We start from the raw sequence: 13,283 nt of genomic DNA on the forward strand, positions 1-13,283 counted from the left end.
TTGCAACTGTCACACTTACAAATTGAAGCAGAAAATAGAGAATCAGAATTAAGTGCTCTTCCTTCTTGAGCTTTCATCTGGGAATTGCACAAAATCCATCTCAACAAGTTGCAATTGTATTTCAGAAAAACTGTGGGATTTACTGCTCAGTGATTAAGCTCCTTACTATTAGCAATACAAGCTAATATTAATATTTTGCAGCTTATTGCACTTTTAGACACTGCTGAGACATTTTCACTCAAAACATTTGTAAAATCCTGTGCTTCTATATGGTTTGATAAAGCACAAATCAGAAGTGGAGATAAATTATTTGCAGAACACATCTGTCTCTAACTCTTATATGGGATGCAGGCATATTGAATTTTGAAGACATAGCTCATGAGAAATCTCGTCCAAAACTGACTTTGCCACCTGTACATTTCAGAATATTGCTTTTTTTTGTTTTTTGTTTTTTTTATCTATTTTGAAATATCAATATCTAAAAATCAGCCCCACAATGAGACTCCATTCTTCAACCCATCATAGAAGGTAGATTTTTTTTTTTCCTTAGCTTGTAAATAGCTTTGTTGGCTGTTTTAAATTGCCTTTCAGCATGGTATTTCTTGAGGTAATAATTGTAAAATATTTGAGAAGCACAGGATTATAATCCTCGAATTCTCTTTAACTTTAATCAGTACCAGAGAGGAAAATCATTTTTCATACATAACTCCGTTCAATCTAGCATACTGATGTGAGTGGAAGGCAAATCCCTACACTCACATCTTCACCATCATCAGCTTGAATCTTTGTAAGGAACACTATATGCTGTAATTCATTCTTCAATCAGTGGTCTGCCTGCCTGTTCACAAGTGAGATGAAATGAAAAGGAAGACAGAACAATGCCAGGTAGCAGCATGTGGTTAGTCACTATTGGTGGTTCCTTAATAGAGCTATGATGTTTTCTTGGAGCCGTTATTGATTTCTTTGTTACCCGTTGCTCTCACATTGAAATGAGCTTCAGTAGGAAAAATGCTTGGCTTGATTTTTGACTCGCAATGATTGATTAATATTTGATTTTTGACTGACCCTAACCACATTGAGCTACAATAATCTAGATTCTTTTATTAATGTTTTCGAGATTGACTTCTCGAAATTTAGCAAAAGAGCTCATGCTGTGGGTCTTTTTGACCGACATGTGAAGATCATATAAATCTGTTCATTGACAAATCCATATAATATGCTCAAGTTATTTTGAAACACAATTACATAGTTCAGTTTTCAACTGCCATTTTGTATAGTATCATTATTTGATTTTTCTCAAGTAGCCATATGAAGTGAATTACAAAACAGTCCACCAGTTTAGGGACATTTCATTCTCGTTTAATATTAGAGGCTTTAAAATAACTATTCAGTGTCTGCTTACATGCTGGTTGGATGACATGCAGTGATGGGACTCTAATAAATCCAGCTGTGGGAGCTACTCATAACTGGGTTTAATCAGAGGTCATATGTCGTATATCAAATCTGAAATTAAGGTAATCTCTTTAACTTATCAAAATACCTAGCTACTATATTTGGTAAAAAAAAATATACATTTTTTTTACCAAGAAAAGGGAAAAAAATGTATATCTACACATATAAATGGAAACATTGTTTGCTAATGTCCTAGACAAACTTAGTGCATCTATTTGTAAAATAAATTTAACCAACTATATATACATTTTTTCAAGTGTGAACAGTTGTTTTTTGGAAACCTTTAAACTAACTTCTGATTTATTCTGTGTCTTCAGATGTGACATTTGCTGCAAAAGGCTACTTTGATGCTCTGGTACGAATGGGTGAGCTGGCCAGTGAGAGTCAAGGATCCAAAGATTTGGGTAAGTAACAAAGATCGTTTAGATAAACTCAGTTTTTGTTGGCACATTGTCTTTCTCTCTGTGCTTGCATTAGCATTACCTCTTTATGAACCTGCATCAATGTATGTTATTGTTTGCTTTCTGTTTGTGATGGCATTGAAAATAAAACGTCAGAGGAATGAAGGAAGTCTTTCTTTTTTTCTTAACTAGAATTTCTCCAGAATTGTTTCTGTTCTAAACCAGTTTATGGTTCTATACCAATCAAAGAGCTAACCAGAAAATAGCATTTCTAACAATGAGTAATGTGTGGGTTGAACATGATTTTATATTTGTTAGTGTAGAAGATGTTTTCATCTAAGCTAATGTTTCATGTAAAACAAAGTAAATTTGCAGTGAGAAATTGCTTCTCATTAACATAGATGGATGAGAAAATTGTCATTTTGTTTGTAGAGAGGCATTCACCTGCCAAACTCGACACCAGACCCACGTTAAACAAACTTAACAGAGCTCTTTTCAAAGGGTAGTGTTTTTTGACATGTGTTGCAATTTCTTATGCAGAAATGTGCTCACACAACAATGTCATTTTCTTCAACAAGTCTGGTTACTCTTCAGGAATGTTTTTCTGATTTGGTCAAACATTTTTGAAATTTTCATGTTTCTTCACTAAATAACTACAAAACTGTTAAATGGCTAAAAACTTCTGGATGGAAATTGCAAGGTCTTTGTCCACTGAGGAAGCTGTCTGCAGAAAAGTGTAGTGTGTTTCAGTAGCCATTTTGTAAAAGCAAAATAGAGGATACAGGAAGGGAGCAGGAACCCTGTTGGGAAAGGTCATGTCATATACTGAAGAGAGAAGTATTCTGATCTAAAATTCTTGGTGTGGCTAGTAAAATCTAACCAAAATATTTGACCATTTTCATTTTGATCATACTGCAACGGCGGACGCAATTTCTATGTTACTTAGTCATGTTTGTTTCAATAGATTTGTTTCACCTTAATGGAATTGCTTGAAAGTATTTTATTTAACCAATTATCTTTTTCTATTCTATAAGATGCTTGATCTGAAACTTTTAAGTTTGACAAAAAAGGCAGATATTGAAGAAACGTGTGCAGCAGTACATAAATCTATGTCTATGTTCTAGAAATTTTCACATCATTTTAAAAGTATCACCTTACCCTCTCTTATGAGTAACTTTCCAGCTGATTAGTGACTGTTCCCAGCACTGGTTGTCCTCAGCACATAGGAAAGCAGCTCACGTTAAAGAGATTCCCTTTGCACTGATTGTTCTTTTAACTGCATGATCTGCTTAGACGTAGCTGTTGATTTGACGGGGCCTTTGTTTCAGTGGAGCCGAGTTTCACTTTGGGTTTCTTCCCGCCCAGCCACCAGGGACTGACATGAAAGTGCTTGCAGAATGTTTTATTCAATGTGTGACCCAATCTCACTGTCTTGCAGCATCTGTGAGGATTTCTGTTGTTTCCAATATTTATATGATACTTGTGTCATGTAAAATGTGCTATAAAATGTTGTACTTTTAATGCTAATTTTCTGTTTAATTTTCTGCATTAACTTTGGTTGATTCTTATTCTTTAATGCTCTCTGGTAAATTTGGCACATTGTGGTGCTGTAGCCTACATGACCTGAGAGAGGTGAAGACAATCTGGTCGGTTGTCATTGGTAGAGGAAGGGACCCTCCAAATGTTGAAATATGGGCATGAAGCTTTTCTTTGATATCATTTTGAAGATAAATGGGGGGCCTAATTTTTAAATTCAAAAGTCTACAGTTAAATTACTGTGCATGCCAAGCATTCAGATTTAAGGGTTTACTTGGTAACACGGCAGCTGATTCTAATACATTGTGAAGAGCCTTAGCACAGGAAGCAAAACACATTTTTTTTTAAAAACAAACTTGCATTTTCTTATGATTGTATCATACATTTGATTCAAACTTTGATTAGCTTCACAAATTGACATAGTGCATTGAGAAATAAGTCTTGGATAATCTTGACCAGAACTCGTCTGAGTCTGCAAACTGGCTTGGTAGTCAGTAAGATTTTTTTAGAAACTTGATTCTGTTTCTTGAAGGCATTCAAGATTTATTTTCCTTCTTTAAGATATGCAATTCCACAGCACCCATTGTCACATTTTTTCTGTAAAGTGTGCTTTATTATACCTGTTTCCCAAAAATGTGTGTGCTTTGATTGTTAGAAAAGGGCTGAGTTTGAGGCAGCAGTTTGGTTTTTGTTAGACATTTACTAAATTACCCACAAGCCATATGTTATACAAATGCATCTAGCAATCCATTACAAAAATCAAGGTATTGTTATCTTTAGGAGAAGCTGAGGTCTCATAGTCTGCAGTTTGAAAAACAGAAAATAGAAGTTGTAAGGTTTGTGATTTGCCCCTTTCCATCACTTGTACAATGCACTGCCTAAAGCCAACAGTTCTCTACACGGTAGACTGTATCCCAGGGGAAAAGTTGGTATTTTATTTTCCAGTCACTAGCGTAGGACTTTTTGTAGCCTCCACCCAGAGGTCAGCTGCATCATCATGACCTCCTGTTAGGATATAGCTCAGTTTCCTGGTTGACTGACAGGAGGGTAAAGAGAGATTCCCAGATTAGAGGAAAATATCAAAATCCAACTAAAAAAATTGACATTTCAGACTTGAGAACGAATCCAAAAGGTACATGTTTTCAAAGAGGATATATTAAGGTTGCCTTAGCTCTCACTTTATTTCTTTACCAAGTGAATATTTTCAAGTTTTACAGATGTAATATGAACCTAAATTAATTTACCTCCATAATGACCCATATTGTCTGTTTAGCTTCATCATTCACATGATTATTGTATGGTTCGAAACAACTGATTGCTTAAAGTAAACATCCTTTGTTTCACATTTATACATGTTCACAAATAAAGCTGGATTTAAAATATTGCACCCTTGTTGCACCTATTTTTAAAAGCTTGTTAATGCCACAGCAGCTCTGTAAGAAACAGACCACAAATGGTCCCACCTACACACCTCAGAGTCGCCAGCTGCTTTTCAACTCCTCCTTCACTTCTCATCCATTACTTTTGTTTACTAGTCATTGACACACATAAAGCGAGGACTTGAATTACCTTGTGAACCAATTTTTTCTGCTGGTTATTCTCAACTCAACATCCAAGCCTTATGTGTTCCAACTGGAATCCATCCTGCCGAACTGTAGTTCATGCTTGTCATGAATAATGGTGTTTATGTGCGTTTTCTGTGCATAAACCACGTGTCTTCAACTATTTGTTTGAGTGCTCCTAGAATCCACTTGTATATATCTCAGCCTTAAGAGACAGTCTGTATTTCTCCCACCAGTCCCACTACTCCCACACTCTCCCGCCCACATATACTCCGCTGGTTGTGCTAATCATCGCCTGTCACTTTGCCACCCACACACTCATGCATGCACATGCATGCTAACACATACAAACACAGTTTCTCTCACTCTCTCCATCTTTTTCTACCAATTTTCCACTCTGTTCCACTGTTTCTCCTGCCCTCCTCTCTTGTATTTTTCCTGTAGAAGATCTGAGCACCAACTCCCTCAGTGACAGTTGTGGCTTTCTCAGCCTTTAAAGGAAATGTTGTTAGGCACAGAATGTTCATGATGGTTTAAATCAGTCACTCTTTATATCTTCATGGGGAAGATATAAAGAGTATATAGGGGACACCTATATACAACCTGAACTCCAGCCAAATTCATTTGCAGGCATATATTTCTGCTTTAATTCTTATTCAATTTATTATCATCACACTAATGACACCTTTATGGTTGTTAAACTATGTTTTCAAAATTGCTGGTAGCTCTCCCTGGAGCTGGTAAAGCAGGTAGGTAAAAAAAAACAATCAGTATAAATTTTTTACTTCTATTGCTTTATAATTAATCAATCAATCGATCAAATTTTATTTGTATAGCACATTTCAGCAAGGCATTTCAAAGTGCTTTACATCATAAACACAAGAACACAAAGTCATGCAACATATAATAGACAATACATTGTTACATATTACATTTCAAAAACAATTCTAAACAGGTGTTTTTAATTGCGATTTAAAAAAAGTCAGGGTTTCCGCTGTTTTGTAAATGGGTATAATACATTTGTTTCTGTAATATTGTTTGACACTTGGTTAGTTTTGGTATTTAATAATGCACAATAAAGCAGAACATTTGTTTCTAGTAGGACTTTCTGTTTAGTGTGTCAGTTTACAAACATTTTTTTGCATTTGTAGTTTTTGAGAAGTTGTAACTCTTTAACGTTACTAATTAAAGAGTCTGCACACTGATTGGACCACTGGTTGAAGTCATCCAAATAAACAATTCTTCCCATCTGACTAAACTGTAGTCGAATATATTTACGCATATTTACCTTTTGCTACTTATTCTAAATTTTACATTTTCAAATCTTGTATCTAAATTTTGCTCTTATAAGCAAAAAAAAAAAGCACTGTACTTTAGGACAGTGCTTGTGATATCTGCACTCTAATGCCTTGACTGTACAAAAGTCTGGAAGATTTTAAATATAGGTTCACATCACACAAAATAAAATAAACATACTAATTGAACTGATAAAAAGAAAATGGATGTACCTATTGGGATAGGACATTATATTGAAAATGCATTGTCATCGGTGTTCAATATCACAATTTCAAATGAGTGACATTCCATGCTGTGCATACTGTGAGATATATGGTATTGTTTGTTGGTTAGAGCACCAGAAGCTATATTGGAAGACATCTGTTTTATGTTTCAAGGACAAGTATGCATCTGGCTGCTGCATCAAAGAGTTTTGTTTTAAATAGAAAATATGAGGGTTTTTTTTTTGTGTCAGCCTAGCCTTTTCACTATTTGGGGTCAATGTTTGTTGTGAAGTCAAAAAGATTCATTGTAATGCATACCTTGTTTATTGCACATCATCATCATGACTTTCAACATGGTTATTCTGCATTATGTTCCAAATGTTGTGGAAGGGGTTAGTCTTGGGTCTTGCTTTACCCTCCTCTGCTGTGTGAAGGGACCTCTGGGTATAGGAATAGGCTTGAAATATTGGCACAACTTTTCAGTTTTGTCCCATAACTGTCAGTTGGAAAGGAGTTGCTAGTTCCCTCAATCTGACATTAGTAGTAAGAGCAGTAATTGATCCGTAAGATAACGATTTTCCTTGCAAGAAGCAGTGGTGAGCTCTATTTGTACTTGGATGATGGATATTTTTCAGTTCCCGGTAGGAAGTACAATTTGATCACTCCAAAGTAGAAATGAACTTTGCCTCTCAAAGCTAGCCATACCTGGTTCCACTGTACCTTTTCCAAAAACGCATTTCCTTCCACTCCACTTTTGAACCATACTTGGATGCAGCACTCCTTGAACTGTCAGCATCTATTGCAATGACCATTTGTGACTTTTATGCCTTGACAAGCTTGTAAGTGGCAGCTTGAAAGTAAGCAGTCTTCACCATTGTTGTGCAGGTCATAGTATATCTGCATTACAAATCTTTTTTTTATTGATCATATGTAATATTGAAATTAAATACTTTGCTAGTGAAATATTTAAATTAAAGAATATCATTAAAGGTAATTTAAATGTACCTAAAAATATTTACTAGTTATGGTATTCTTTTTTTGTTCTACTTAGTGAACCTTTTTTAAATAACAGTCTCTTCTCAGAAACCCAAACAAGCATTTAAAGTGGACAAATTTTCCCTGTCCTCTACTTTTATTGTCTCTTTAAACCTCTCTAATCACCACATGTCAATAAGAGATAATGCATTCTTCAGCAACAATTTGTGGCTGGGGAAATAATATTTTAATAAAAAAAAAACTGAAACTATATTAAAGCATTGAAGTAATTTGCCCCCTCCCATTCTTAAATGTTTAAACACACTCCCAGTTATTATCTAAAGGAATAAAAGAGGGTTGCACAAGGAAAGTTGGGCTGCAAATTGATGACGCAGTAATGTGTTTCTAGGTTAATGGGTCTGGGACGTTCACATGTATTTTCTGCTGGTGAATTGCTGCTGCTTAAAAAAAAAAAATTAATAACCGAGAGCAAGGGTTAGTGCTTGCAGATGAGGTGTTGACTCTGACATGCTGCATTTGAGTGAACACCCAGGAGTGCACACCTCAGCTCTCCCTGTCTTTCTGTCACTCCATCTTCAGTGTGGCCTACCTCGCTCATCCTCTAGCACCTGTCCCTGTTTAAATGAGAGCAGAGGAGCTCTTTTCTTAGCTCTGCGCCACCCTCCCTGGAGTCCCTGCTTTCTCATGCTCCATTTCTGAGGCACACACTGCATGATGGGAAACCAGTGGCCCCTACACTCTCCATCCTGACACAATCACTTCGCCCTTCAGTATTCATGCTGCAACAATTTAACTAAAACAGGTGGATCAGCTGGTGTTGCGATATTTAACGTTCTCAGTGAAATAAAATACAATCTGGACAGTTGAATGTGAAATCATTCTCAAGTTGTGGCACAGTTTGTATGTATAAACACGAGAAACGGCTTGCTGTCGGTGGCTGAACATGACGTAAGTTATAACAGACACAAAACACTATGTTGCTAAGCAACTCGGTGGCTCTTGATTGTTGGCAAGGGAAATAAACTTGAATTTTGCAGCAGATTTTGTCCTTTTTCACCGTTTGCTCAAAGGACAGCATATTAACTCATTTACCTAAAACTGTACACTATATCCAACCCCATGTATTACATTTGTATTGTGCAATATACTAGAATCGGAAAGTAATGTTTAGCAGCTAATAATCTTAATGAATATATGGTAGAAAATATACAATATGAATACAATGTGATGCAGTGATGGTATAACTGGCAAATACATATCTAAACAATGTCATCATTCTCCTTAAAGTTTATTGACCCCAGATAGAAAGCAAAAATAAATTAAAGCTGCAAGCAGCCTCGAACGGCCCTCGCAGCCAAGCGCCGCTCCGGCCTATTGCCACCGCGGGGTACGAGCAACCGCCGCCTCACACCAGCCACCACAGAAGCTCTCACGCAGTTTTCAGCGCCTCCGCCCGCACCGCGGAAGCAGTTGCTCAGTTTCCATCAACGCTGCGCACGTGCTAAGACAGAAGTTGTTGCGCAGTTTCCGCGCCCGTCCACCAGGCGGTACGCATCTATGCGTTCGGCGGCTATCCTTCAAGATGCAAAAAAATGTGGTATAGATTCATTGGTTTAGCGAGGAAATACAGCTGGCGGATTAATGTAGGGGCGCAGTGGAGTCAAAATACATTTCAATGCTGTTTTGCTCTTTAGAGGTCAACAAAGGTCATACGTATCCAATTTGGCGCCAGTCGGATGATCCATGTGTCATTTAGAGCCGATCATATGCACGTGGCGAAGTAATGCAGTTCGTCATTTCTACACCCCAATGCGGTTCGGTCAGCAGCCAGCATTCATAGAGTTCATCATGTTATCATTTTTAGTCAGTATTCACATGATGAAACCCATATAAATTATAGAATAACAGTAAAACATACAGCAGAAAAACATGTGACTGCCTCTTAAAAGTGGGCGGGGCTACAGTGAGGTCATCAAGTGACCATGGAAATGTGTTCAGGGCTGTTCTCTAGAAAGACAGAGGAAGTGTGATGATGCAGCTGTGATCTTGCATTTGGAAGTCATTTAATGTTGATGTTTCATGGTAAATAGTGAAAGTTTTACACTAAGCCACACCCACATGCTTGATGTTAACTACAACTGAGATCTAAATGCAGTGCAACTTTAACGTTATCGTGAAATGAGTCAGGAAAATGGTGAAGGTTAAGATGTATCAGTTTAATAAACCGCACTGTTCAGTAATAAACCAAGGGCAATGCACAATAACAGAGCACAGTTAACTTTCAGCACTTTAGAACAATAGCACAGACTGAATCCCATCCATTAATTAGGTATTAATCACAGGAAGTGCTGCAACTAAATATTACAACCCCAATGGATCTGTAAAAAGATACTTAGCATTTTGTCAGAGCTCTTTCAAACGACATTTTAAACATCTTCTATACATAATAACAAACAACTCTGAATTTATGAAACTGGATGTATCACACACACTATTCAGTTTATTGAATTAGTAAAGCGCTTCGTTAGCATTAAAAACGTTGCAGGCCTCAGGCATTGGGTTAGCATCCTCCTCAGAATAACTGTTCCAAACATGACGGCTTCCAGAACCAGCAGGAAGGAATAAATTACTCACCGCACCGCGAGTTACGACTGTTTAAACGAACAGCAATGGGCTCTTTGCACCTGCCGCGCTGACGTCACAACTGTATACCGAATGCGGCTCTTTTTCCACTTTCAGAAACTATGACTGCTATAAAAGACAAAGTCGTACTTAAGACACAAATAAAACAATACTATGTACTTTGTTTAAGTTTCATGGATTTCCAAGCCATCCTCAATTAAGACAGCTTGTAAATATTCGTTGCTACAAGTTAAAGCTACCACTTGAAGCTAACGCCGTACACACCGCTCTAAACACTGTCTTAATGAGCCATTCACAACAAGCATGCAAAAGTAATAAAACGAATTAACACAGAAACCTTAAGCAACACGGCCATATTTTTCTAAAAGTAATAACTCTGAATCTGAACACTCAGCTGAACTAGAACTCCGATACCAGAGTAAGCTCTGTGCTCGTTTTTCTTCGTCATACTTCAAGCAAAAAGTCTGAACTGTAATCTGCTCCCCCTTCCCCGCTGCTTTATTGTCGTTAACAATAAACACACGTAATATGCTTGAAAATAAGGCACAAACAGTGTCCGTTAGAATGGCTGAGAAATCTTTAGATAATTAAATAGCAGATTTTACTAGAAAGCTAGCAGGCTTGTGCTAGCAGTTTAAAGAAAATAAAACTCACCTTCATATCTGTGAATGTATAACGAGGCGAACATCTTAAAACCTTTCTTTGCCTTACTTGTTGGGGTTTCGGATCGATGTACATTATTAATTGTTACCTTGGAAAAACATTTCAGCCGTGTTTCCCGAACGTGTAAGCTGAGGTGCAAAGAGCCCATTAAACTTCTCCAACTCCGGTCCAACAGAGCCTTCTTGCTCCAAAGCGTGGTTCGTATTTGCAACTCCAAAATCCAAGCAAAATGTTGAGCGTAATCCAGTTCTGTGGCTCCAAAAAGCAGGCAAAATGTTCAGGAAAACTTTGCAGCTCCAGCTGTCGCCGGCTGACTGTTATTACGTAGCGTCGATCTGTTTCTCATTGATGGAGTACCACTGCCTCCTGCTGTCGCAATACTGGTATTGCACTAGCAGTTCCAGTATTTCTCCACAAGGTGCCAGTGGTACTCCATCAACACTGACCTCAGTGTGTTCTTACTTCGCTGTGTCATAAGTTTTGCTGAATGACTTTGTTTGTATTATTTCTAGCAAAAATGAATGAATGTTTGTACTTTAACCACAAAATAAACTTAAATATATAAAAAGTTATAATAATGTATATTTAAATAATTAATAACAACATAACCTATGGGCTGCTGTTTTCTAGGGGGCGCTATAGAGAAATTAGGCCACGCCCTACAAATATTGTGATGGATTCCAGTCGGGGAGTGGATAAAATCATCCTTGTGAGTTTGCAGCAGCTGAGCCCGAAAATGTGGTATTGAGAGCCAAACGTATGGCGATGGCGTTACAGGTAACTTCGCCACGCCGCCATGCCCACCTGCTCTATCGTAGCTGGTTGGGGTTGGAATCCTCAATACACCAACATGTCTTCGGTGTCTGGGCACAGTTTCATGTTAATGAGGTCAAAGGGTCAGATAGCGAAAGTTCACAGTAAAACATTACACTTCCTGTTCTCAGGGGGCGTGGCCTAAGTGATGTCATCATTCGACCATAGGGTAATGTAGGAGACCCGATGATGATCAATCACAGAAACTTTGGTGCCTCTGTGAGTTTCTGTGTAGGAGATATAGCAGTTTATGTTTTTATGGCGAGTAGGTGAACTTGACCCCTGCTAACCCCCCTTCAGCATACTCAAAAACTCACGTTTAGATAACTTTAGATGGGACATGCCTTATGAACAGACTGACCGAGTTTGAAGCCGATCAATCAAAATCCCTAGGAGGAGATAGATCAAATATGAAGGCTGTAAACGGCAAAAATGGAGTAAAAAACCGAACTTGAATCCAAAATGGCCGACTTCCTGTGGGGTTTAGACCATGGCTCCAAGAGACTTTTTTGTACGTCCTGACAAGGTACACATGTGTACAAAGTTTCGTATTTGTAGGTTAAAGCATGGCTTGGGGCTGATCATTTAAAGTTTTCTAGGGGGCGCTATAGAGAAATTAGGCTACGCCCACCAAATATTGTGATGGATTCCTGTTGGGGAGTGGATGAGGGTCCATCCTTATGAGTTTGCAGCAGCTGGGCCCGAAATGTGGAATTGAGAGCCAAACGTATGGCGATGGCGTTACAGGTGACTTCGCCACGCCACCACGCCCACCTGCTCCATCGAAGCTGGTCGGGGTTGGAATCCTCAATACACCAACATGTTCTCTGTGTCTGGGCACAGTTTCATGTTGATGAGGTCAAAGGGGTCAGATAGCGACAGTTCACAGTAAAACTTTACACTTCCTGTTCTCAGGGGGCGTGGCCTAAGTGATGTCATCATTCGACCATAGGGTATTGTAGAAGACCCGATGATGATCAATCACAGAAACTTTGATGTTTCTGTGAGTTTCTGTGTAAGAGATATAGCAGTTTATTTTTTTATGACGAGTAGGTGAACTTTGACCCCTGCTAACCCCCCTTCAGCATACTCAAAAACTCACCGTTTAGATAACTTTAGATGGGACATGCCTTATGAACAGACTGACCGAGTTTGAAGTCGATCAATCAAAATCCCTAGGAGGAGATAGATCAAATACAAAGGCTGTAAACGGCAAAAATCGGCAAAAATGGGGTCAAAATGGGAACTTCAATCAAAATGGCTGACTTCCTGTGATACTTGCACTATGACATTAATTGTAAATTTTGAGCGTCTTGGGGAGTTCTACAAGTGTACCAAATTTCATGTGTCTACGATAAAGTAAGTGAATAGCAGAGGGTAAAAAAGGGTGTTTTTCCAATTTCTAGGTGGCGCCGTAGAGACATTTCTGTTGCAATTTTGCTACGACTTTAAAATACGTAAATTTTAAACAGGCTTAAGGCCTCCGCCAAGTTTGGTGAGTTTTTGAATATGATAAAGCCCCCAAAAAGCCAATTCATTTGGGTGGAAGAATAATAATAATAATTAAAGCTGCAAGCAGCCTCGAACGGCCCTCGCAGCCAAGCGCAGCTCCGGCCTATTGCCACCGCGGGGTACTAGCAACCGTCGCCTCACGTCAGCCACCACAGAAGCTCTCACGCAGTTTTCAGCTCCTCCGCCCGCACGCGGAAGCTGTTGCT

General features: G+C 38.3%; 1 protein-coding gene across 4 annotated transcripts in view; it reads left to right on the top strand.

Moving 5' to 3' along the window:
• baiap2a (BAR/IMD domain containing adaptor protein 2a) overlaps positions 1 to 13,283 on the top strand; it is an 88,343-nt gene that overhangs the window by 18,769 nt on the left and 56,291 nt on the right. For all 4 annotated transcript variants that reach the window (XM_055035921.1, XM_055035923.1, XM_055035924.1 and 1 more), the window contains exon 3: positions 1,770 to 1,856. In XM_055035921.1, the coding sequence (XP_054891896.1) occupies positions 1,770 to 1,856 (87 nt within the window). The remainder of the gene's footprint in view (positions 1 to 1,769; positions 1,857 to 13,283) is intronic.

The sequence above is a fragment of the Poeciliopsis prolifica genome, unplaced genomic scaffold, assembly GCF_027474105.1.
Source record: "Poeciliopsis prolifica strain line A6 unplaced genomic scaffold, Auburn_PproV2 SCAFFOLD010, whole genome shotgun sequence".
Lineage (NCBI taxonomy): Eukaryota > Metazoa > Chordata > Actinopteri > Cyprinodontiformes > Poeciliidae > Poeciliopsis > Poeciliopsis prolifica.